Below are 26,593 nucleotides of genomic sequence, written 5' to 3' on the forward strand. Positions count from 1 at the left end.
GACTAAATCCTTCATTTATTTTGCAATTTCCATAATCACATCAACGATTGCACACCTTAAAAGTGTTTTTCTCCAGTTGAAAGTATGTTTATGAAAATCTTTATCACTCTCATCTACATATACCATTCAGGCTGCCTCTTGTGCTTTAGAGTTATCAAAATGTCACTTTACCTTGTTATCACTTTCCTTATTTTTGTGTTTATCTGAGGGTAGTGCAGCTGAAATATCAAAAATGAAAGTTGAAAGTTATTATCATACTTTCGCCCCGAAAACAACATATATATGTAAGAGATTATTTCTGTGGTGCAACACTTGATACGCCCAATGCATATGACTATTGATAATTATAAATATAAGGCAGCATTTTAAATGATGAAAGGATTCACTAATTTTTTACTGAAGTAAGTAGTTATTAAAAAAAATAATGCCTGCTTTATTAAGAAAAATTTGCTCGTACGATTTAAATGTCGCACAAAGCTATGTTATGCTAGAGTTATATTTTTTGTTCTTCGAGGATATTTAACTACACACACAAGAATATAAATGGATAAATTGGTCTTAAAACTTCAGAATCAGAGCATTTTGAATATAAAACTAAATGGCAAACCTAAATTGAAAGATTAAATTTCTGTTAATTTGTTTAGCTTGAAAGTACCTTTGAAAGTAAATTGTCATAAAATTATATCGGAACAAAGAACTTTTGCAGCATTGATCAAATTTGTTTTTATGGAAGGTGGTGTTAATAAAACTACTTAGTGCGATTTACTGTGCAATACTTGTTTTCAATTATTTCTCGGTAATAAGTAAAGAGTTAAATATGAATACTTAAGTCAGTACGTATATATATATATATATATATATATATATATATATATATATATATATATATATATATATATATATATATATATATATATATATAAGGGACATATACTGTAAAAAATTATTCAATTTATCAAGTCATTTGGAATGATGATCTCAGTGTTTAGTAGTAAGTCCAGTCAAGCCCTGGTGATGGTGATGATTCCTCTACATTACATCGATGATATAGTGTTGCCCTAAGCTCCCTGATACAAACCACCATGATATCTGGCAGGGTAAAGTAATGGCTTAGACTGTGATTTTTACAGTATTTCTGCAGTAACACTTATGTTTCATTAACACAGAATTTTACTTTCCACAACTGATATGTTTATTCTGTTGTGTTACTAGCATTTTCTAAAAGATTTTGCTTGCTTTGACTTTCATATCATGACCAATATATTCATGTCGATAGCCCATATTTTAAAATGAAGACCATTGAATATTAACAACTTTTAAATTTCCTTCAAATACCTTTTATAGATGCCTTTAGATTATAAATATTCTTTAACGTAATTAGAGCAATGGAATTTTTGCGACACAATATTGTATGCAATGTATACTGTTTTATGCAATTTATACAATGGTATATGAGGTTAATATAATGTTTAAAATTTATATGCTTAAAATTGTACTCATATTTAGCTTAAAACAATTAAAAAAATATACACAATTTAATGCATTATTTAAAACAGTGTAAAGCAAACTTTTTATAAACATGGTATATAATTTTTTCATAGGTGAAACCAAAAAGGTAACAATATGGTTATAATAAGTTGACAGTTGGTATTGGAATGGGCATTGAAGTAAAATGTGGTCTAGAAAAAATCCATACTTGATAGCATTGGTATTTCTAATCTTAGTTACATGAAATACCAGTTGAAATTTACATGTTAATCAATTTAATATTTCTTATTTCATAATGTTTATTTTAAGCACATTTCTGAAAAATATTTGTTTACAACAACTTTACCAAATATAACATTCTTGAACTGTGTTAATTTTTACTACTAAAGCGCTTTTGTGATATATTTATCTGTTTTACATTTCAAAAAATTATCCATTTTATAAAGTGGTTGAAAATTATCCATCACTCATTCATGAATAAATAATTTTAGTCCATATTGAGTAATTTTAGCAATTTTTTTTCCTAAGAATCTTGTTTACTGTGTTGCATTTTTCCATAAGGTTTCTTCAGTGTGTAAAAACTATATTAGTTTTTGACTACACCTACAGCGGGAAGACCTGTTTGCCTCTGCTATCCCTCTCTGCTCGGCTGACACTGCACAATACCAGCTCCCTCCTGTCACCACTCACTGCATATCCAAGTCCATGGAAGCCTGAAATCTACTACATATTTGTCGATAATAGGTTCATAGGAAATATGCTCACTCATTTACAGGGCTGCTCATATACGTATGTATTTCCCTATGTGCAAAGGTGTCTTTGGATAAGGCTCCAACTTCTGTGGTATTTTAGAGTTTTTTAAAAAGGGCAAGGAATTTTGCATGCATAATTAAATGATAAATTCAATGATATATGCTGGCACAATAGTATTATATCTAATGGAATACATGATTGTTTGCATTTAGATGTGATTTTTTATTAACGCTGAAAGTGGACTCCGCTGAATACAGTGATAACGATTGGGTGGTTGGAATTATATGAAAAGAGATGAATGGCATTCGCACAAATTAGGAAGGCGGCTGAAAAAAGCTGACCGTGATGGAAGGAATTAATTGCTTCAGATGACAGATGAACTACAGCTGGAAAGGGCAATAGGGTGGACTTGAGTGAATAATATCCCATTTGTAAGGTCACGCTGTATTTTTTCTATTAAGTTAAGGTATTGAGTAGAACGCAAACATGATGGGAATATAAAATTAGTGAAAATATTGTAGAGTATTTGCACAATATGGTCTCAGGGAGGAGTAATCAAGCAGGTTATCTACTTCTTGTCCATTTAATGACAGGGAAGCTGTGAATGACAAGGGTTGGTTAAGAAATTAACAAGAAGCAGTCACAGGGTGAAATTAAAATGAAATAACAAAATTTTGGCAATTAATCCAAAGTGTATATTCAAAAATCCAAGGGCTGCCAAGAATGTTACAAAAATCAGGGATTCACCCAAGGATTTCAGTAACTTTGATGTTGCAAACCTGGTGTAAAATCACCTCCCTCTGCACTCCTAAATGGTGACTTGAAGATGCAGATGTTTGTAATGTGTGTGCAAGCCAGTAAACTCCACTAAAGTTACTGTTGTCGCACATTACCTGTGGTTTTTCTTAACAATTTAAAGTCATTTTTAATCTTCTCTGATTAGGCACACATTTGTAATAGTCTATGTAAAAAAAGAGAAAAGTGGCAAGTGAATTCAAGAGTGCATATTACTAACCCAATGCTACATGTAATCTTCTCACATTTTGTTACAACTAAGCTTGACTCTAGATCAAGGGAGACATTTATATTAAAGACCACCTTTACTAGGACATCAGCAGAAAAGTCAAATTAGTCCTAGTTTCAACAATCTTTCTGGGTGGCAAACCAAGAAAATCAGATAGTGGCAGTCTCCAATCCAAATACCAATCTATCTTAAAGCATAATTTTAGGCTCTTCTTTATTGTGGAATTCCAGACATGGGGTCCGGAACTTGGAAATTACTCACACCCAAATTGGATTACAATTATACACTGCCTACTGAACTTAACACATGTACACATCTTCCCACGGACAATACGGGATAGCAACTGCAGGGTTATTGATAGCAAAAATTCCACTTGCCACCCTCAGTGTCTAAAAAATAATTAGTTATATTTAAATGCATGCTCTTCCACTAACCTTATGTGTTTTGTTATAATAACCCATTCTTTCCGAATGACCTCATTCGTGTTATGTTCATCTGTTTTTAAGTTTCCCTTTCAATCCCTCGTCCCTCTCCGCGGGGGGAAATTCCTGCTACCTGCAACGTTGGGTCGCATTCCCTGCCTTTTACAGACTCTTTGGGGGTAGAGTGTTTCGTGGTGCATTTTCATGTGGTAGTGATGTTTCAATTTCTTGCTTGTTGTATCCTGGCTTCCGTGTTGTATCATGGGGTGCAGTTTTTTAGTTGTTTTGCGGTATATGTGTTTGCATGAGTATTGAATGAAGGGATTTTTGCATGAGTGTGTGCGCTGCTGTGGGTGTAATTTTCCGTGTTGTTTTTTTGCATGTGGTATTTTTCCTTTTTACGGTTGGTGACCTAACATCCCCCGCCACACGCCCTTGCGGCGGCTTGCGGGGTATTATGTAATGTAGATAGATGTAGATGTACATATGGGTATTATTATTCGCGTTTTAGGTGACCAGCATGTACCAAGGTAATTATATCAACTTTAAAGAAAAGGCAACACTCCAAAACAAACAGCAAGTTTATTGGATGGTTCCAAATCTACACAGAGATGTTTCATTCCAGTCACCACACATTCCCTAGACATTTTTAAAGACTGTCTCTTGAAAGATGTAACTTTTAGAAAATGTTAATACAGAGGTAGTACAATAATATTATGAATGCACCATTTACATTGAAATAAGTGCATTACAAAAATTATAATCACAGACCTATTTAATGGAAAATGTACTATCTGAGGAGTCACTCCCTGAAACGCGTCAGACTTCTAGTGGAGTGACCTTAGTAAACCCATAGGTACCACCACAGACTGAGTAAAAAATATAGCCATTATGTGAACCCTGAGATACTTCCATGCACAATACATATTGTATACTAAGATTTTATCATTCAAATTGCACTTCATGTCCTTTATTGCTAATCCATCATGGTATTTATTCTTTATTAGGTACAGAAAAAACCTGTAAGAGCATGTTTGAATGCAAATTGTCAGTCTAATGAGAATGAAAAATGTGCAATAACGTCAACAATACAAGCAATCTTCAATCACAAGTAGATGTGAAATGACTATGTGGCAGTGACCACCTTCAGTTATCAGGACTTTTCTAGAGGGCTGTGCCTGAAGCAATAGAGTTATCTCTGCATTTCTCCAGCACCCTTGAACAGGCTCTCCACAGACTACGCTACTAAGTTACTGAGTAACTTCTTCCATGCCCGCTAGAGTCTAGAATATAATTCTCCACATATTTTGATAGAATTTTTAAATCTCCTCACAAAGGTAAACCGTTAAATGCTTGTACAATTTAATAATATATAACAGCCATACTACAGAGCTACAGTAGATCAAATGCAAAGTCAAATATTTTAAAAGAGGCATGATTTTTCGTATCATGTAAAAATATTTAAAACTGTTCTCATCAAAAATAGAATTTCATATTAAAACTGGCTATCATGATGAAAAACATGAACACGCCAAGAGTACCATAAAAATAGACGAAGGTTTACTTTTCCAATTGCAAGTTAGTTGTAGAACTTCACTTAACGATAACATTATAACTTTCAGATAAGTGAACAGTTCCATTATTACTCGACAGAAAGTAATTACATTCTTATATATCAACCCAACAACATTGAAATGAGTTTGAACTTTACAATTAGGTACCTAATGGCTCCAAAAGAGCTTGAGTTTAATTTCGTAGCATTCTAATGTTTATTCCGATAACCTGTATCAGTCATAATTGGTGTTGTTTCTTCTTTCAAGATCTCTAATTTCCAAAATGTCAGTTTTTAGTTTCAGTTTCATTATTTCTCTCCAAATTTCCTGTCTGTGGTCAGGATCCTGGACGCCTAGTCTGAGCAGAGTGCTTTCGTTCACTCTCACTAATGCTCGACCGGTGATATCGTGCTGTAATGTCAAATTCAGAGTCAATCAATATTTGCTGCCAATATGCGTTTACAAAATCAACAACATCCATCTTTAATAAATATTTCTCCAAAAATTCAACTTTCATACTCACTTGCAAAAATCTTTCGCCATAAATTGGGTAAAAATCACTACAAAATCTTCTGAACCACTTTTGAACATCTATTGCAGTCCATAAATACACAGGCCTGGGTCGGGCAGTTTTATTCTGCATGAAATAACAACAGAACATTTATGACAGAAGGAAGTAAACAAATGTTCTGCTACCTCACAAAGAAACTTACTTTCGGCTTAGATGTTGAGTTGCTCGAATCATCTATTATTGTGTCCTTCATTAAAACGTCTTTCAATAAATCCAAACACGAGTGCAGATTTTAACTATATCCACAACTCGAAAGAAATAATTAAAATTTTAGGACCAGGTTAAAATTGAACTTGTGAGGTCCATCACAAAGTCAATTTCGTGCACAACGGAGGCCATTTAATCGTTCATTTGTTTTTTTTCTACCAATGAACTTTTCTGTCGTGCAAGGAGTGGTGAACTAGTAATAACTTCTTTTTGCCTACTACGGCCGCTTCGGCTAATCGGCGCTATAGCTGTTCAGGCTCATCTGAGGAACTGGAGTCAATTCTTACGGATTACCGAAAATGCGAAAAATACCTTAACTTCGGTTTTTGGTTATTAACCAGGAAAATAGACGGTCTTTGACAAAAATTACTGTACTTTTTTTAATTTTAATTATTCTATTCAACCAGAATAAACCGGAATTATATGTGATAGTAGGCGAAAAGTGGCGTTGTTTGGAAATTGAAAATCACCATTATCAAATAAAACTTTTAAGTGAACTGATACCAAAGAAATAACTCTATATATAATGCCAACTTCTTATGATTGTGTATGTATTTAATATAGTTGATCCAGGCATTCTCCTTTATAATTATGTCTCAATTACACAGACGTGATTTTTTACCTTAACCCCCTGGATTGCAGTAACTCTCCCAATTCTTGATTTGAAAGGTGTGTTCGGTGTAGCGCCAGATGAGCTTTTTATACATCAAGCTAACCTTCGGAATATTACTGTGGCTAAGAGTACACCTCATAACCCACGATTACAAGTCCTGCAATTTTTATAAATATTTTTCTTTCTTGGGGCAAACAGGTAATAATCAAATTGAGGGTTATTATCAAATTTTAGGACATGGGTCTCGCCCACATTGATAAAAATTACTCTGGATAACAGTTCAATCTTTTTAAAATTTTTTGACACACCCTATTGACATTTCGTTTCGGAAATTGACTGTAAGTTAACTGTAATGCCGAGATATTTTACTAACATTAGGCATTCTGATATTTGTCCTAGCTCAAACCAATGGGGAGGTATTAATTAACACCTCTACCTGCTTCCTCTTTGAAAATAAATCAGAATTGACGCAAGTTTTTTGTAATTAAGTGTTAATTCATTTTACGGAGCGATTTGTTCATCACATAGATCTTATTATTCGTATTATCATAAATAACTGATATACGGTTTCTAATTTTATAATCCCACGACTTAGTACATTGTAAAACAGTGCCATCTGCAACGGTTTAAAAGGAAAACTTGACCAGTGGGCGTAAGATTTTCGTGTCTTTCCTTAATATGTTTTAGCGTTCCGATCCAGCTGTTCGGATCCTAGCTCGAAATCTGTGAAAATCTCGTATAGTAATTATTATGATCCTGTATTAACATATCTTTCCGTAGCTTTAACAAATGATATTCGGAACTTTTAGGATCTGAATTTTACAAAGTAATAGTCTGGATGTCTCTATTGAATTGGGTATTGAATTTTTTCCTTTTTAAAATTGAAAATAGACGATTTAATATTTGCAGCCTTCATTTCAGTATTGGCCATCAGTCTCTGAGGTTGTCGTAATTTTGCGGACTTGATGAAAGAAAGAATATTTTTTTGGAATGGAGAATGAAAAACTGGCATGCCTTATTGAAATATCAAGATCAAGTCCACAATTAATTACTGTTGAGGCAACCGTTGTGTCTGGATTGGAAAAAATAGCGGAGGGTGAATGCTACGAGATATTTGGAAAGACAACATTAATTATATCAGAGCGAGGACGTGTGTATTTCAATATTCTTCGTGAGCACTTACCTAATGTAAGTATTCTATTTCAAGCACAGATATGAGTTACCTACGTGTAGTTTAAGGTGATCGTTGCCAGAGTCTGCACCAATCTATTTTTCGTTTAAAAGTTTTTGACCGCTTCTTATCTATTGTTAGCTATCTGTTTGGAATTTCGTTGCGGATTCTTATTGCCCGAGCTTTTATTTATAGTAGACGATAGTGATTGGGTACACGACCTGCCAGCATTCAAACGACCTCTTTAATAATTGATGAATGAGCACTATGCGGTAGCAGTGTAGTTAATTATCGAATCGCTTATAGGGTTTAAGTTAATTACTGAATTATACTGTCACATTTAAAATTCGCCTGTTGTGTGTGAAAAAAATGTTTAATCTCCTATGTAGTAAGTAGAAAGCCATGGGTATGAGTCTCGGCCAGCAATGCTAACGGGCCACCTTCCATTTTAGTTTTACTAGTGGTGGTATTCTATTCGGTTTAAAAAATTTCAATAGTCATTAGAAGTACCTTGATTGTGATGAATTTGTTGGAAAATGTAAACTAATGGGTTCATTTCCAGAATGGTGATCGAGTTCATGTTCCGAAGTAACTATTATTGAGTGATAATTAATTTAACCCAAAATATATTCTTTTATGTGTCTATTTGTTTCATATTTCTGTAAGCAATGTAACTTTTCACTATTGTTTCTGTAATATATCTACATTAGCATGTATTTTCTAATCCCACATGCATGCATGTTATACCATCGTATAGTTATCTTGAACATCCCAGTTTTCATTCCCTTTGTCAGGCAGCCAATTAAATCTAATAACTTCAACGCATGGAAAGGTGGAGTATGCAATGCATAATTTGATATAACCATTACATCTCCATTTTTGCCTATAGAAAGTCAAAATATCCGATCAAATACGCGGCAGGGTAACTTTCACGTTTGGCTACATAAGGGGTCGGTGGTTCGATTCCATCACAGGCGGATTTTCCCCACTTAGGGCTTGTATACTTAGGGTTGTCATCGTCGTTATTCCACATTAATAGTCCGATGCACGGTGCTGAAACTTTGCTGTTTTCAGATTGTTAGTTAATAAAAAAAAATTTACAACAAACAATTTTGAATCCTCAGTCTTTGTCTCTAAACCTCATTAAAATGTAACTTTAAGCCATTTATACAAAATTTTAGTTTGATAGACAATAGTACAACACTTTCAAACAAAACAACAATTAATTGCCATGCAGGAGCACTTTTCCATCAGTCAAAAATTTGTCATGGAACAGATTTGACTATACTATATTATCTTGAAGTACGGAATGACTGAAAGTGACGAAGAGAGGGGAAGGCTGTGGTGTGGAGGTAGGATGGATGACCCTCCTCCCAGCCACATATCCGTACTTCCTCTCAATTGGGCTATCAGAGTAAAAGATGCAGCACTTATGCCCATGCTATGCTTGGAGATGATGTGGTACATCTAAGTTAAAAATAGGTATCATTTTGTTATTAATATTTTCCAAGTCCATCATTATCACGCTTGAAACTACACAATTATTCTATGATAAAACATCATCACTTAACACACTTATCACAAAACACCATCAGTTATCCTTTCCCCTATGAATCACTTATTGCCTCTATTTCAGTTAAAGCATTAATACACAGATTAAGAGGGTGCACAGGTGTGCTTGTTTCTTTAGACCTCCTGACGTTGCTTCACGAGTTGGGGCTTTGGGTGTTCAAGTTCTGCTGTCTGGGGACATGGAAATATTTTTGGTCTGCGGCAACATCATCTTATCATCCTTAGGGTGCTTTCCTGGTTGCCTGGGGCTTTGAAACCTTGTCTATAATAGGCCATTGGAGCTGCTCTTTTAAATCACGGTCGATTGGCATGCTGATCGGTCCATGCGATACAGTATTATTATTTGAAGTCAAAATTACTGGAAAAAGATTGTCGAGAATCTACTTTGACAACTTCTCTTGCCATGATATGATAGGACCATAGTTCTTCTACCTGCTGCAATACATACCTATGTATAAACCATGATGCAGTAATCAACCCGCAGGTCAGTTTGGTAGGTGATGGTTGAGTTCATCCAGTACAAAAGCCCTATATGGCATGTGAAATGCAGACATCAACTGGTTAGGGGGCTCTTGACTTTCCTTGTGCCGCTATGGTTTCCCCATGAAGATCTGGTACCCAAAAAATAACAGAGCTTGGGTGAAGCTGAGGGTGCCCAAGAACCAAATTTGGTCCCTCCGGTCAGTAGTCCATTAGTCAAACCTCTGGATTACCACTTCCTCACATAACTAAATGTCATTTTATTATTTACCTCAACTCAATCTTTTTGATTGAATATCCTCATAGGAGTTACCCTGTGGCATTTGTGTTAATATGGTTTTGATTTGCTTTATTTCGTTGGTACTACAGTTCATAATGACTCCTATTCACTCTTGGCCTTTTTGCTTCTACTGCCTAGGTATTTCTTAATCTTTGACCCATTAATATGTAGCTGGGCCAGAGTAAGACCAAATTGTATAATTGGGTGTTTTGAGAACTTAGTAGGCCAAAGTTTGAATCTTTGTACTGTTCTATTATTTTCTTTGTTGCCTTGCTTCCACTAAGCCTTTACTCTGGGGATTTTTGGGGCTTCTAGTAGTACATGAAAACCATAGTAGTAGTAGTTTTAGGGAAGGTGACAGCTAAGGTCATTTGCGACATTAGAGAGGGATGGGAAAGGAGGAAGGGTGGAAAAAAACCTGGCATCAGCATTTGCCAACTCTTAACGCAAGACGCCAAGGGGTCTGCAGTTAAACATCCCATCTGACAGAGAGCATACTCACTCAGAGTGCTCTCCACAAAGCATATCAAGTAAGGATTGAATACCCCTGAAAAATATCTGCAGTCTCCCGGATTCAAACCTGGCCTTCTCAGTGGGAAGGTAGTATGTTAGCCACCGCACCATCCCAATTCCCATAAAAACCATTCTTTGTTGCAAAATCCATAACCCTTTGACTGCTTAGCCTTGCCCTCTACAGTGACTCAAACAGGACTTATCAGTTAGGACATTTAAATTATCTGTTTGCATAATTTAAAAAAAGTTAACTGTCTTTCAACATTTTTATGAACTAAATTATATTTCATGAACTGTAAGTGATTAAACATATAAATTCAAATGATAAATCACTCACAATTTTCCTACAACCAAAAATATCTTCATTTGAAAATGTTTGCAATAAAATATCAAATATGCATAACATTTAGGTAAAAATGATATGTAAGGTTAATTTAATTGAAGTTGAATACTAGCATGACTACTAGCATGCGAAGCTAACACAGTTGACTGTTACCCTCATACATTGCTGCTGAGCTGAGTGATGTCGAATCAATGGAATGGGCAATTATTGAAGACAGTATTACACTGATGTTTGGGATCTAAAACATAATAGAATGAAAGCTGTAATTTGGATGGCCAATACCTTGTATACGTGAGAGTTAACGAGATCATAGCTGTTATTCAAAGACTTCCCCTTCACAGCATAATGAAGAGTGGTCTAAATCTGTAAAATAAATTAAATATTTTGCTGTGAATACATAATGATGTTATTGTCACTTCTCTTTTTATCTATGGATATGGCAGGTCTTTATTCAATGAAAGATAAGCAATTGTTTCATTCCAGAGCTGAAAAGTTAGCATTATTGCCATTGCAATGCCTAGAAAGATATTAAAGGAAAAAAAAATAAATATAGCTTTTATTTACATGTGGTAAAAAATGCTAAAAATATTTTGTGTGGCACAATTGAAATCATGGCACCACACAATCCCACACTCTACTCTTTCCACTTAGACCTGATTTCTCTTCATTTATTTCTTTTAAATGAGCATGTTTTTTTTGGGGTGAACTGGCTTTGTGTGCCTCCTAAGTTATCATTTTTCAGAAAATGAAGGCCTGTCAATCCTACCCCCTTGTTGATCTCTGGAAAATCATTCTGCCATTTCCTGAACGAGGGAGTGGTGAAATTTTGCCCTGGGAATTTTGGTGTTATTGGCAACACAATATAAGATATGGGAATTAAACATGTACATATCCACTACATGGAAACATTTGATACCATTTCACAATCTTTCTAGCTGATTCAGTGGACCTCAAAGTCATATCTCTCTTATCTGTTGCATCCATCCTCTTGTTTTAATTCAAAGCAAATTTTAGCGTCACAATTTTATCCCCAGTTTTAAAGTCTGTTTTAGAGGATTCTACCCTTCTGTAATTGTGGGCTGTATAGAGAACCCACACTTCTCTCCTTCCTTCAGCTTCTCTTCATTTATTGGCGTGCACTTTCTATTCATTTTAACTATCCCACAAGGATTGATTGCCTTATCATGCTGACCACGAAATGAGGCTGGACTGCTATTTGGGTTCTCAAAATAAAAGAGTTTCAAGATATGACTTAAGTAGTGTGGCCCTAATATCTTTTGATTTCTCCGGACCTCCTCCTTTCTCTCCGAGCAGTATTTGCACCAGTGTACAAAATGAAATGCAAAATATGTGTTTTGCAGTCACACAGACAAATATCTTGGTGCCAAGCCTACTTTACTTCAATGGAATATATTACCTGAACATCGTTTCCCTTACAAAGAGATAAACTAGTACTATGTACAAACTACCAAAAGGATAAAAAGTATTTCTGAAAGAATCTCATAAAGAATCCTTCACAATCCTTGTTTATTTCAGCCTGTCACTCCCAGCTGGCTGAGAATTGTCATTAATGTGCAATAGCCACAGAATCAGCATACATTAAGTCTACTGAAAGAATGAGACACTGAATAAATACTTGATTTTATTAGTTACCCTTTAATCATGCCTATTGCTTTCAAAATACAGTCTTTGGCTGTCAATGCAACACTACTAACGTGTTTTCTAGGTTTCAAATTCCAACTGGAAAGCTTCTTTTGTTAGAGCGGTCTACGGTACTTATTTGTTGGCTGTTATCAATAGTTTCAAATCTGCATCCTTTCTAGATGGATTTCAACTTAGGAAATAGGAAAAGTTTGCTGGAGCAAGATCTTGAGAGTAGGGTGGCTGGGTAGGTTTGACCAGTGTGATGTTTTTGGCCTAAAACTCTGTAACAATCGATGGCAAGTGCACCGGTGCGTTGTCGGGATGAAAGCACTAAGATATGTTTTCCACATTTGTGGTCTCTTCCACCAAACATTTCGGTTAAAATGGTGAAACACAATCCAACACTAATGTCAACTTCATTGGCAATCTCCGAGACAGTTAACCCATGATTTACATGTACGAAATCATTCACACTGGTGATGTGGACATCGCTTGTTGATGTAGATGGTCGTCCACTTTTCAGTTCTTCATCGCTCAAGGTTTGTCTGGACTGGAAGTACTTGTACCAATGAAAACACTGTGCCTGACTCACTGATTCATTGCCAAATATCTCTTGAATAATTGCATAAGTTTTAGTTGCACTTTTCCCCAAAACAAAATTCAATGCACAAATGCTGTTTCTCTAATATCTTCACAGACACATGACTTTGCTCAGTAAGCGTGTGCAAGCTCAGACAAAAATCGCTGTTGTACGGAGACAAGTCGATGTAGGGCCACGAGTAAGGTGGTGTTTTACTTCTCACAGACGTGGTTAGAAGGCAACACTTCACTGATTGTGATCCGTCAAGCAGTTCACTTGTAGAAAGACCAGTCTCATCTTTTTTTGAATTGACCTTGGAACTTTCCTGAGACATAATAGGTGGATAAGCAGCTGTTGTCAGAAGCCACTCCATTGAGAAACAGTCTTTGGTGTCAAGTTTACATATTCTTGGAAACAGTAGGGCTTAATGCCATGAAGCAATGATTATCTCAAAGTTTTGCCTCACTTCACCTATTGTATCCTACAAACTCCACCTATTGTATCCTCAATTGAATGGTGTTTCAGCTGGTAGTAAAACTTATTGATTTTATTAAGAATAAAAAAAGCAAAAGCAAAGCAAATTTTTTTAAGTGGAAGCTGAGAAAAGGTGAACAGAGAGAGAGAAGATTCTTTCCTCACAGGGGCCTTGACTTCCAAATTCATTTAATCAAGTGGGTCTTTGGCCCCAAATCTTTATCCTCCCCAGAAATACTGCCCGGCTCCATATCTTTAGATGAAAAAGGGTTCTCTTCACCTCCATTGTTATTTTCGTTTCGAATCAGTGTCTGATGGCACAGAAGTCATTTGCGATTCCCGCGAATTAAGGGTAGGGAGGTACTCCCAGATAAAGAAGGAAATGTGTCAACAGGGACCTTATCTACTGATAGAATAAATATCTCACTACCACATCTTGTTAGCATGTCTGACATTTCTTTTTCAGGAATATCTTTTTGAATCGTTTCAGTAGAGAAGTTTGTGAAAAACCTTGCGCAGCAAAGAAAAGAGTGCACATGTATGCTAGGACAAAGGTTGATTCTCTAAAATGCCTTCTTTATGCAGATTTAATATTTTAAAAAAATATGGGGAAGAACCAATTGAAGTACTATTATGATATATTTACCATCAAATCCACATGTGCCTGTGGTGTGAATGGATGCATTCTTTTTGAGAAAGGAGAATCACTGAGGGACTGAGCATGAGAAAAAATATTCCATATACTAGGAATTGGCATCCTATGGGGAAATAGTGAGGTGTATGACATCTAGCAAGGTTCCCTTGGAATTAATACAAATCCTTGAGGATGTATGACAAAATGCACCTGGAGCACTTTACAAGAAAAATACAAAATGCGGGATAAAAACTACTTGTCTCTCTTTAAAGATATTTGCCTGTATGTAGATCACATCACAAAAATCTTTAAATTGTAACAACAGAAAGACTTGATAAGAGTGTAACCTTGGTTACCCTGTAATAATTTGCAATAGCTTATCACAAAAAATCATCACATCAAACCAAAGGGCATAAAGAACAATGTGTAAGAGCATAAAAATATATAATAGGTTCTGAAGATGTCATGACACGTAATTGAATGAATGGTACGGTTTGGTAGTTACTGAGATAATCATTTCAAACCATATAAAACCTTTATTTCATTTTGGAACTTCCTTTTTACTTCACTAAGTAATGATCTTGGCCTGTTAAGTAGACCAGAAAATATTCTTGATTTGTTAGCAATGAACATTCCTGAAAAAGCATAAATATAGAAAGTATCGAAGGAATAGGTGACCCTAGAGCAGAATATGCCTAGTTGGGGTCATAAACAATAAGGCTAAAAGAAAAATTTACTTGCTTAAGAAAATTGAACTAAAATGATTTAAAATGCATATTGTAGAGTCAATTTGCATCTATTAAGGGAGAGAGTGAACACCAAAATACTAAGGGTACATGGAATGACTTCCTTGACATAACACCCTCAGCAGTCATCTGGTTTATTCCAATTAAGTTTATAAGTGATAACGTGGAATGTAGATGGTATAAACAAGATGTTGGAAAATCATCACAACGTCAAGGACTATGTCGGACAGGATGAAAAATATAGGGAACGATATCTCTGTAGACAAAAGGAATGTGATCATTTATGATTTTGAGGTATCGGGGGCAAATGTGAAGAGAGAATTTCAGAAAGTCTTAAGCAAATTCAGAAGGGAAATCTTAGCAGAAAATTTTAAACAGAATCCGAAAGCATTTTGGCTGTATGCCAGAGAGGTTCTGGGAAATCAATAGATAATTCACTCAAAAATGATAAACGTGAAAGAGTAACCAGCAGTTTGGAAAAGCCAACTTATTAAATTCCTACTTTCAAAGTTCTTTCACCAGTGTCTCCCCTAATGTCTCCGATAGCTTCTCCGCCTGATGGTAAATGGTTATAAGCTTTAATGCCAGCATAAAGGGGTCCTTTTTGAAAAAAAGAAGTGAAATGCTGTGTTATATTCACCTTCTCTCTTCGTCTTGTGGCATAACACTGCATACTCACATTTTTTTAAAAATGGACACATGCTTTTTCAGACATGAACAAATGCATGATATATGCACAAAAACGTTACAGGTAAGATTTCAAGATTTATACAAAGTGGTCTACATGATTCCCTTCTTAGAATTTTGGCCTTATACCTACTAACTCTTTTTTGCATGGTGAATACTATGTTAACACCCGTAGCAGAGCCCCAAAAGATAATTTATTTACAAACTTGAGATTAGAAATTACCAAAGTAGGCTTTTTTTAGAATTGCTTGATGCACAATCTTTGCTAGGTTTTTTAGGGCATAGGAAATTCTGGAAAGTTTACTGCATAAATGCCTAATATGTTCATTCCAGTTTTTCATCATTATTAACCTAAAAGTTGGTTCTGCTAACTTTCTTCAGAGGATTATCTTTGATGAGAACATCAATTTCAGGGAGTTATTTCTTTTTATGGTATATAGTTTGTTTTTTCAAAATTTATTATAAGCTCATTTTTGTGAAACAGTCTCCTAAGAGTGCTGGGGAATTATTAGCATTTTACTCCAGCAATGGGTTGTTCTTTTTACTTTGTAGTAAATTCGTGTAATCTGTATAAAGAATTACTTTATCACTCTTTGCATAGGTTGTTAAATCATTAACATAAATTAATAGCAGGAATGGATCTGATGTATTTCCTTGAAGTACACAGAAGTATACTGATTCTGTATTATTAGTAAGGCACATTAATTTGCTGATGATGCAATGGTTTACACACATCCATAATCCTGAGGATAAAGCAGCTTTACCAGATGACCTAAATGCTATGCAATTCTGGTGCGACCATTGGTGATTAGAATTGCTCTTAAAAAGTGCGTAGTGATTAACTTTTGGTATTCAATACTTGGGCATTACCTTCAGCCATGACCTCTCCAGGAAGAAACATAACGTGTACAGTGAATATGTGGATAAGCTAACAAAAAATTATGATTTATTAGAAGAGCACTGGGGAAATGTGATGAAAAGGTCAGAGAGAAATGTTGTCTTTCACTGGTTAGGCCACATTTAGAATATGCTTCCAGCATATGGGAGCCTCATGGAGTTGGATTGATTGCGGAATTGGAATGCCTGCAGTGTAGAGGAGCTAGATTTGTAAAATATTATAATGGTAAAATGAGTAGGTTATCTAAATTATTAGAAGAATGAGGCTGGGAATCACTCATGGAGTGAAGTTGAATTACAGTTTAAATCTCTTGCCTGTATTGGAAGGATGTCTATTTAGCAATGATGCTGAAAATGCATTATAAGCCCCATTGTTTTACAGTTCGAGAGATCATGTCAATAAAATTAGAGAGATTAGGTCTAGAACAGATAGATTTAAGATGTCATTTTTCCCACGACCAAAAAGGAATCAGAATAACAATATTTAACCATGGTAGGGTTAAAAATATTCTAGTTAAAAGTTGTCTTATGTGTAATCGCCCCTATGCACACACCCTAGTGGTGGCTTCCAGGGTACTATGTAAACCAAATAAATAAATACCAATTTTTGGGTTACATTATATATTGATAATAATAGTGTTACTCTTTAGTAAATGAATATTATTAGTCATTTGTGTGAAATGCATTGATTATTTTATCTAAGTTATGCAAGTGAAAGTAAAAAGTGTTTTTGCCTTCAGGCCTGTATTTTATTTCATCTATTTCAAGCTCCAGGTTTGCTGCGGTACTGAAATTTACATGAAAATGTCTGTGTAACATCCAACTAACTCAGTTTTTCTTTTTCAGGTGTTTCTAATGAGATCAATCGACAATGTATACATAATTGTGTATGTGAAGGAAATCAACTTTGGATCCGATAAGGTATGTTTCAGATTCAGTATAGAGAATAAATATATGAAGGCATCCTTCCTCTCAAACGTAACCCAGGTTCAGAAACATGTGCTCACTCCATAGTATTGTAGCATGCAAAAAACAACAAATACACCAGATGTTAGCATTATATTCTATTTAAAAATTGATGACTAATATTTCATATATATCAATTTTTAAAAGTGTTTGGCATTGGAAACAATTGCGATCTAATTAAATGTTATGTAGCGGCCCACCAGGGAATTTTTCCAGCCCTGAAAAATTAGGTTGTGCTAGCTAAATTTTTCTCTGATAGTGTGCCCAGCCAACTAACAGTATTACTCATTAGGTTTAACTCCACATGAGCCATTGCCAGCCAAAGGCATTTGCCATAATTCCCTTCACTCTACATATGTAAATACTTCACTCGAGCAAAGCAGTTTAGCAGCACCCAGTCTCATGGTTGGATGATCACCAAAAGGTAACAATGGATGAAGCAATTTCTTAAATAGGATGCATGTCCTTATTTTATCTATAGTTAATATTGGCAGCCTATGACTTCTGTTGCTCAGTACATAAAGCAATAGGCTGTCACTGTGTCGCGTGGTTGGCAGCCGCGACATCATTGGTGGGAGCGTAGCACAGAATGAGAGAGTTGTATTTGGTTTATGAGTCTTTATTTAACCCTTTTCAAGCTATCAGGTTCAGGCACCAGGGAGTAGGGACGAGTGAGCGGTGCAAGGCTTGGGCATCTATGGTGTGGTTGTAGGCTTGACCGACGGACACAGAGGCGGCACAGGACGTTGAGAAAAATGCAGGGTAGGGCTGGGCATCTCTGGTGTGGTCGTAGGCTCGACTGACAGACACAGAGGCAGGGTATCGGGAGAGGAATGGGGAAGGGAATGGGTCATTGGGTTTGCCATGGTTCACGAAGTCATTCAGGTTATGGGATGCAAGCGATGTTTCACCAGCGTCTCCGCATCCTCGCTCCAAGCTAACCTGGACTCATGGGAAGTCCTTAAACCCATCCCATCGTTATTCTCCATGAAGTCATTCAGGTTATGAAACACAGTGTCGCACCGTGTTGGCCTCTTGGCCTCTTAGCTGGGTCCTAACGGGGGATTCTCAAGTGAAATTAAATCAACTTCCTCAACTTTACTGCATACAGATTCTAAAGACATCATGTGATCAGGTTCAAATTTAATGGTGTTGTTCTCGAAAGAAATCTTGCTACAATACTTTTTCATAAAATCCAAGCCAATTATGCCCTCATAGTGTGTGTCCCCTAGATTTATTACTAAAGCATCATGAGGGTAAACATGATTGTCCATACAGGAAGGCGCTTCTCACTACGCGGTCGTATGGGGCTATTCCTAATTTATCAAAAGGGAAGGCTACGCAAAGATTTTGAGTTTCATTCCACGAGCTAAAGTGGCTCGTGATTTTTTAAGCATTCTAAAAATTTCTCGACTGTCACAGCACCGTGACACATTCTGTTCATGTCCAGGGTCATTACCATGACTGTCTTTTGGTGCAGGTTCATTGATGGCCGACTGACAAAAACAAGTTAGTTGATCTCACTTAGGGTTTACTCTAATGTTCTCTGTATATGTGCTGGCTGTGTTACTACCCGCTAACTTTGGTAGCATTATCTTTGTGACACTTGACAAACTTGGAGCAGTGTTTGAATCACTATGAGAGGTTAAAGTTGAATTTGTTTCTATGGAGACCTACTGGCTCCCATCAATTGACATGTCTGCTGCTTGATCTAGTGACTATCTATGACCAACTTGTTGCATTTTCTCAGGCATTGCTAAATTATGTTCATCTGTTGTTATTATATCCTTTGCAAGTTTAAGTTTTGCCAACCTTCATGAACTGCCCACAACCAACCTACGCTATCACACCTTTGGTAAAATAAAGTGTAGAATATGTGAATGACCCGACAAAGTGGTGATGGGAATGGTGCGGTGTCTAGCGCATTGGCATCTCAATCCCTACTTGAGGTGCTTTGTGGAGAGCACTTTGAGTGAATACACCTTCCATCGGATGGGATGTTAAACTGCGGACTCCTTGGCGCTTTTCGTTCAGAGTAGGCTAATGCGAACGTGAGGTTTTTCTCCACCCTTCCCTCTTTCCCATCCATCCCTAATGGTGCAAATGAACTTAGCTGTCAGTTGCCTCCCCTAAAACTACTACTACCACTCACAGGTTCAATTTCTTGTTATCAGTTTCTTGCTGTGAGTGATACTTAAAATTATCCTTTCAAAGTTTCTTTGCTAAGTCTAACCATAATTTACATCATTCCTCTATCTTTGGTAAAAAGAAAATTTGATAGTTTTTTTTGGCTCTTGATGTCGAGAGTCATCACTGATTCACATCTGGAATATAACAGTTTTCCGCCAAGTTTGCTTCACCCAATCCAGAATGTTGCTACAGAAATCCTAGAAATATAGTATAGCATGTTTTTAGTTCCACAGGGTGCGGCAACATAACTTCCTATTTTCAAATTCAAAATGCTTTCAAAAAAGGAAGTTATGTTGCCACACTTTGTATTATCCTTTATGTATTGTTTTCTGTGTTTATAATCTTTAAGGCAGATGAGATGGTGTGAAAATGCAGTGCTAGGTCAGAGAGATGGCACCACTAGTGTCACAGTTATTTTCAGTCAGTCAGTAGCTTCTCTTGAAGGAACACGGAGCACACAATAAGTTTCATCCATATCAAGAATTTCACATGTTGATTACATTACTTCATGAAATGCTAATCGCTTCAGGAGTTTTAAGAGAGACTTGATAAGCATGATTGTGAATATGAGCCATGCAATTGGAATGACTTATAAGTGGTCTCAAGACTTGTGGGGTGGCCTTCTGAGTACAAGGAATGCTGAATATTCTGGACACTCTGTATAGGCTCCTGGATCAGAAATGATAGATAAAATCCATGAAATGGTGATAGATAGGTGAAGAATGAAGGTTTGTGTGACTGCTAATGCTTAATAAACTTTAAGAGATTGGCTACATAGTATTTTCCATGTACATTTTCACATGATAAAGTTATCCACAAGAGAGGTTGCAAATGTGTACAGTTGAGCAAAACGTAAATTATGGGACATTTTAAAGTCAGATTTGCCGCTGTCTCAGCTAAATCCTTGGGACATCAAGCATCATTTCATCATTTTAAATGAAAAATGGATGTATGCACTATGCACCTGAGTTCAAGGAATAGTCCAAAAAATGTGTTGTCTGCGATGAGTCGGAATCAAAGAATTTGACGGACATTTTTTCACCTGGGCGGGTTATAAGGACTCTTTTGGGATTTTTAGGAATCATCTTCATTGACTACATGGAGAAGTGTCAAAACTATTGAAGATGCTTATAATGTATCATTATTGGACTGTTTGACAACTGGGCAACAAGGAAAGCATTCATGAATGGCCCACAAAACAGTCCTTTTCCGCCAAGACAACTCATCAGCAGTAAAAGTGATCAGGAGTTACAATAGCAACTCTTTCCAGATATCCATATTCTCCAGATTCGGCTCCGTCCGACTACTACCTGCTCTCCAATATGAAAAAATGCTGGCAGGAAGGAGATTGTATTGACATGAGGAGGTGATTACAGAAACGATTGCATATTTTGTGGAGTTGGATCAAACGAATTATTTGGAAGTGATCAACAAACTGGAGCAGCATTGGACAAAATGTTTCAGCCTAAAGGGAGACTATGTAGTGAAATGAAAATGGTTTATCTCAATAAATGAAGTAGCTTTCAATGTTGTGCAGGCTTGTCAAATCACCCCTATAAAATTAAACAATTCATGATTGCACTGATGTAAATTATTCTTCTTTTATCATTTCATTTTCTTTAGAAGGAAGATTTGTCAATGCTGTTGAACTGTTATTCTGAAATCGAATGGAGAAAGCCAATATCTGTATGGAAGGATGTATATCAGTATTCAGGGACCACTTACCCTACAAAAGAAGAATATGAAACAAGTAAAAGAATTTATAACACTTTAAATGACAGTAATCCTAAAAAGTGTAAAATAGCAAAGGAGAAAAATCATATTTATAATGAAATAAGTAATTGGAATGAAAAAAATTGTAAAAACTTAACAAATGTTGAAAGACCAGATGATGAGCCTCAAGAAAACATCGCTAAGGACAACTCAAACGTTGGTAAGGCCCCTGTCAATTTTAACTGCTGAAAGAAATTTTTAATTGATATCCATTGCAATGTGTTTAGCATTCTTTAAAAAAAAGGTGTTAAGTTTTAGTTAGCATGTATCATTTCCAAAAGTGGAGGCAGTCACAGGCATGCTGCAAATTGGGGAATGCCTAAAACTTTTATTATGTTGGTATTCAATCTCTGTCAGGCTTTGTGCTGAAAAATTTTTGCCAACCTGAGAAGCAGGCAGATCTACCAGCTATTTAATACTAACGTAACAATTATTTTTATCGCTGCCCAGCATTCAACAGGCTTGTGACTGCCCAATGAATTTTGGAAATTTATAGTATATACTATTGCATATAACATTTTTGACTTATTTCTTCTAATATTTTCTTTTTATTACAAATTTTTGCAAAATTTAAAAAGGAAACTTATTTTAAAAGGTGATGCAGTTTCAGCTGATGCTAAAATTACCGTTCCAAAGTTTCGTGTGTCTGCAAAGCGAGTGGGCACTCATTCCTTCACGTCTGAAGATGTTGCAAGGACATATGGTGCCTTGATCCAAGAAGACTTTTTGTGGATTGTGGATCTAACTGATTTTAATATGGAAATAATGACTAATGTCACTGATTGTAAGAAATGGTTTTGCTCAATGTCATATGTGTAGATTTTTTGTTTCAGCCCCAACTCTTGCCTAAAATGTTTCTCATTTTATTCACAGCGGATTTTATTATTAGCATATCACTGACAAAATCTTCATTACACAGAAGAAATCTCACTGTCTTTGGTTTAACTTCTCTTAGAGCTACCATTTGTTATAGCTTAATCAAAATGGCACTCCCTCAAGTAGGTGATGTTGTAATTGACCCACTTTCGGGTAGTGGATCAATACCAATTGAGGTATGTACATTGGCATCAGTGACTAGAAATAGTTGAAAATGTTGATGTTAATCTTCTTCATTCAAAACTATTTATTTCAGGGTGCAGCTGCATTTCCTAAGTCATATTTCGTGGCTGGAGACTTTCAAGATGTACCCTGTGGTCTTACCAAAAAGAATTTGGAAAATTATGATATAAGCAAAACTTTGCCCCTTGATGTTATGAAGTGGGATTCTCTAAAGCTGCCTATTAGGAACTCATCTGTTGATGTTGTCGTCACGGATATGGTACTGTAAACAATCGTTTTGTTTTTCACTTCATTATCCTCTTCATCCATTAAATTTCCCCCTAGCATATTTATAAGTCCATCAAGCTTATAAAAACAAAGAATTTTATTGACCAAAAAGGAATCCTTTCTGGGAAGAGATTTTTGTTTACTTAATGCAATTAACTATATTTCTTGTATTTATGATTGCTTTATTTTTCTTTTTCAAGATATCTTAAATTTGGCATGTAACTACCCTATTCTCCATGACATGCCATTTACGAAAATTGACATTTTCCTTGGTTATTTTGCACAATAATCAATCGGATGTGCATAAAACATGCCCTCGAAAAATGTGGGAAAGTTAAGGAAAAACAACATTCAGATTTGGTAAACACCTTGTTTATAAATTTAGTAAAAATTACTTCTCCAAATTATTTATTATGAAGGGAAATAAATATCAATATCAAAAAGTAATTCTGAAATAGTTAACCTCCACCACCCTTGTTCCATCCTTATCGTAAACAGTTACTTCACCGAAAAACTCCAATATTCATTTTGAAACACCCTGTATTTTAAATGTTATGGGCCTCAAAATTGGCACTCAGTATGCATTTGGGCAACAAGTGATTTTGTGATTTAAGTAAAGAAATTGCTTTATGGTTTTTACTCCACTATGAAAAGATATTTGGCCTGCGACTAGCTTGCCTCCTTTCACTCTTCCAAAGTGTTGTTTCTGCACCATAACCAGACCTCTTCTCCACTTGAGAATTAAGTATTATTGCATTGGCATGGAATATAGACATTTCCTTTAACATAAGGATCGATAGGAAAGGAGCGTGGAAGAGTTTAATATTGAATTAGTTTTAGATATAATTTGCCAATTTCCATTTGATAATGATCTCTTTATTGCGTCTCTCACAGTTGGTCACACTTTCATGTTAAACTGGACATCTTATGAGTGAATCTTCTCACAAATCCAATTTGCTTTCTGACTCCTATGCTTTAAAATAAAGGGGTATATGCTAGATGTGTTGGAATAATTGGAAATACTGTAGCAGAGTAAGAGTGGGTAGCTTTTGAATTATGTTTCATGTGCTTACCTGTCTCTGTTCCTTGCATTAACCTTTGATACCTCCTCCAATGTCATTAATCAAACAGACCCTCCCTTAGCCCAACTATCCACCCTGTCACTCTTCTAATTCTCATCTGCTTCATGGGCCTTCTTTCAGTTGTGTATACACAAAATATATGAAATAAAAATGTGGAAAATAAACTTTTTACCAGTGGGTGTTTTTTAACAAAGCACGTACTGAAACCATTACTACTCATAGCAACTGTACTTCCAGAAATGCAATCTGTGGCATATTGTTAGTAAAGCACGGTAATGGCACTACCAATGTTTTCATTGGCAGGTATTTTTGAAGTTAATATTTTATATTTTTATGGTTAAAATTGTAAGATTACAATGTTATATCCTGTAAGTTTTGTTCCCAAAGCAGTATAGAATTGAAATTATGTATTCATTGTGGTGTATTATTGCTTTTATTTGCATGTGATTGAAGCCCTTTGGAAAAAGAAGTGGATCCAAAAAGTCCAACAAAGTGCTCTATCCTGGTGTGCTGAGAGAACTTGGTCGAGTGTTGAGGAAGGGCACTGGGAGGGCAGTGCTTCTCACGGCAGACAGGCGGAGTTTAGAAATGGTAATGAGGGATACATTTTTGTCATGATTACATAATAGACATATGTGCTAGGAAGCAAAGGTGTGCATATTTTCCATGTCATCACTCCTGCTGCATCAATTACTCAGCTAAAAAACATGAAGGCATCAACAATAGGGTTGTCAAAGTATTGCATCCACCAGGACATCTTATTTGTTATTAAACAAAACTCACCCATTGACTCAGTGTTGGTGATGATTTTGAAATTGAAAGGGGGTGATAGAATTAATTGAAAGGCAAGACATGGTAAACTGAATGTAGAGGACTCAGAAGGATTGAAGGGGATTCAGTTATAAAGGGTGTGGCTACATAACTTCCTTTTTTAAATGATTACTAAGGGGATGACCAGTTTGGTTTAGGAAGGGGAGAGGTACAAGTGATGCCATTCCAGTAATCAGATCACTAATCGAGAGGAATATAAATTACAATCAGGATGTACTTGCCTGTTTTGTAGATTTCGAAAAAGCATTTGATAGAGTAAATTGGGAAAAACTAATGAGTATATTGTAGAAAATAGGAATAGATTGGAGGGACAGGAGGCTAATCCACTACCTGTACGTGTCTCAGACTGCTCAGGTGTGACTGGAAACGGGAGTCCGGATGGGCCGTGTTAGGAAGAGGTGTAAGGCAGGGTTGCCCATTATCAGTGCTGCTGTTCAACCTATATGTGGAGGAAATGATTAAAGAGGCATGGGAAGACCTGGAGGTAGGAATGAAAGTGGGCGGGGAATTCATAAAATCAGATAGGTGTGCTGATGACCAAGCTTTAGTTTGTCAGTCAGCCAAGGGGTTGCAAGCATTGCTGAGCGAATTGGAAATTCAGTGCGACAGGTATGGGATGAGAATCAATATTAATAATACAAAGGTTATGCGATTTTCTAGAAAGAAAAAGGCTAAGCTAAACATTAAAATAGGAGGGCAAAAACTAGAGCAGGTAGAACAGTTTACGTATCTCGGAAGTGTTTTGGACCAACATGGTCAAAGTAGTAGGGACGTACGGAGAAGAATTGCGCTAGGCAAAGAGGCTTTCACAAGGAGGAGGGAGTTGATGACAGAGACGTTGAGTAAGGATATTAAGAAAAGACTCATGAAAATTTTGAAATGAAGCGTAGTTATGTACAGCGCGGAAACATGGTCACTCAAGCAGGAAAATAGACGTAGATTGGAGGCTTTTGAAATGTAGGTGTGGAGAAGAATGGAGAAGGGGAAATGGACAGAGAAGAAAACAAATGAGGAAGTACTTGGTATGGTGGGCGAGGAGAGGGGTTTATTGGTAGAAATCCTATGGAGCAGGAAAAATAGATGAAGGGCATATTGATTGGTAGTGGGATGTTGAAGACTGTAATAGAGGGGAGAATGCAAATGAGGAAAGGGCAGGTACAGAATAGGGATGTTGGATGGGATGAAGGGAGGAAGGAAGTACTCAAGAGATGAAGAGGGACCTGATGTAGACTAGGATGCTGGATTGTGTTTTGTTAGGAGTCACAAAATATTTATTTGGTAGTTGTGTCCATCAAAAACCTGCCTTTACCAGTTGATTACTTAATAAATAAAATATATATATATATATATATATATATATATATATATATATATATATATATATATACACACACATATATATATATACATATATATATATACACACACACACATATATATATATATATATATAAATATATAATATATGCATTATATATATGCATACACACACATGTGTGTGTGTGTGTGGATTAATTTTTTATTTATGTATATAGAATTCATTGAAGTTTTTTATTAATTGTACATTGATTGATAATGCTAATACTCTTTATTCCAGGCACATAATATGACAAAGAAACTATGGAATTTGGCTGATCGACGGCATGTTAATGTTGGCGGATTAAAAGCTGTAGTGTTTCTCTTACGCAGAACATTATTTGACTGATATTTCATAGCAATAAAAACTTGTAAATATATGAATTGAATTTCTTTTTGTTAAACCTTTTAAAAAGA

General features: G+C 35.9%; 2 protein-coding genes across 3 annotated transcripts; one reads left to right on the forward strand and one right to left on the reverse strand.

The window, feature by feature from the left end:
* Positions 1 to 4,250: 4,250 nt before the first annotated feature.
* On the reverse strand, positions 4,251 to 6,144 carry LOC139695600 (protein aveugle-like). The gene is made up of 3 exons (XM_071594400.1): positions 5,954 to 6,144; positions 5,764 to 5,877; positions 4,251 to 5,651 (listed from the first exon to the last, which is right to left on the reverse strand). The coding sequence occupies exons 1-3, from the start codon at positions 6,002 to 6,004 to the stop codon at positions 5,475 to 5,477; spliced, it is 342 nt and encodes a 113-aa protein (XP_071450501.1). The 5' UTR covers positions 6,005 to 6,144; the 3' UTR covers positions 4,251 to 5,474.
* A 1,192-nt stretch (positions 6,145 to 7,336) lies between these two features.
* On the forward strand, positions 7,337 to 26,542 carry LOC139695598 (tRNA (guanine(6)-N(2))-methyltransferase THUMP3-like). Of its 2 annotated transcripts, none has more exons than XM_071594396.1 (9): positions 7,337 to 7,457; positions 7,541 to 7,819; positions 17,499 to 17,573; positions 21,432 to 21,741; positions 22,177 to 22,365; positions 22,455 to 22,633; positions 22,714 to 22,899; positions 24,443 to 24,580; positions 26,418 to 26,542. In XM_071594396.1, the coding sequence occupies exons 2-9, from the start codon at positions 7,622 to 7,624 to the stop codon at positions 26,523 to 26,525; spliced, it is 1,383 nt and encodes a 460-aa protein (XP_071450497.1). In that variant the 5' UTR covers positions 7,337 to 7,457; positions 7,541 to 7,621; the 3' UTR covers positions 26,526 to 26,542. The 2 variants fall into 2 exon arrangements, with proteins under 2 accessions (XP_071450497.1, XP_071450498.1); XM_071594397.1 differs by having other exon boundaries at positions 7,553 to 7,819.
* The last annotated feature ends 51 nt before the right edge of the window (positions 26,543 to 26,593 follow it).

The sequence above is a fragment of the Hetaerina americana genome, unplaced genomic scaffold (assembly GCF_022747635.1).
Source record: "Hetaerina americana unplaced genomic scaffold, ioHetAmer1.1.p SCAF_60, whole genome shotgun sequence".
NCBI lineage: Eukaryota > Metazoa > Arthropoda > Insecta > Odonata > Calopterygidae > Hetaerina > Hetaerina americana.

Coding starts and splice junctions, on each gene's coding strand:
- LOC139695600 (XM_071594400.1), bottom strand. CDS start 6,004: ATGAAGGACACAATAATAGATGATTCGAGCAACTCAACATCTAAGCCG. Junction 5,878..5,953: donor ACTCAACATCTAAGCCGAAA/GTAAGTTTCTTT, acceptor TATTTCATGCAG/AATAAAACTGCCCGACCCAG. Junction 5,652..5,763: donor ATGGCGAAAGATTTTTGCAA/GTGAGTATGAAA, acceptor TTGACATTACAG/CACGATATCACCGGTCGAGC.
- LOC139695598 (XM_071594396.1), top strand. CDS start 7,622: ATGGAGAATGAAAAACTGGCATGCCTTATTGAAATATCAAGATCAAGT. Junction 22,366..22,454: donor AATGACTAATGTCACTGATT/GTAAGAAATGGT, acceptor TTTTATTCACAG/CGGATTTTATTATTAGCATA. Junction 22,900..24,442: donor ATGTTGTCGTCACGGATATG/GTACTGTAAACA, acceptor ATGTGATTGAAG/CCCTTTGGAAAAAGAAGTGG.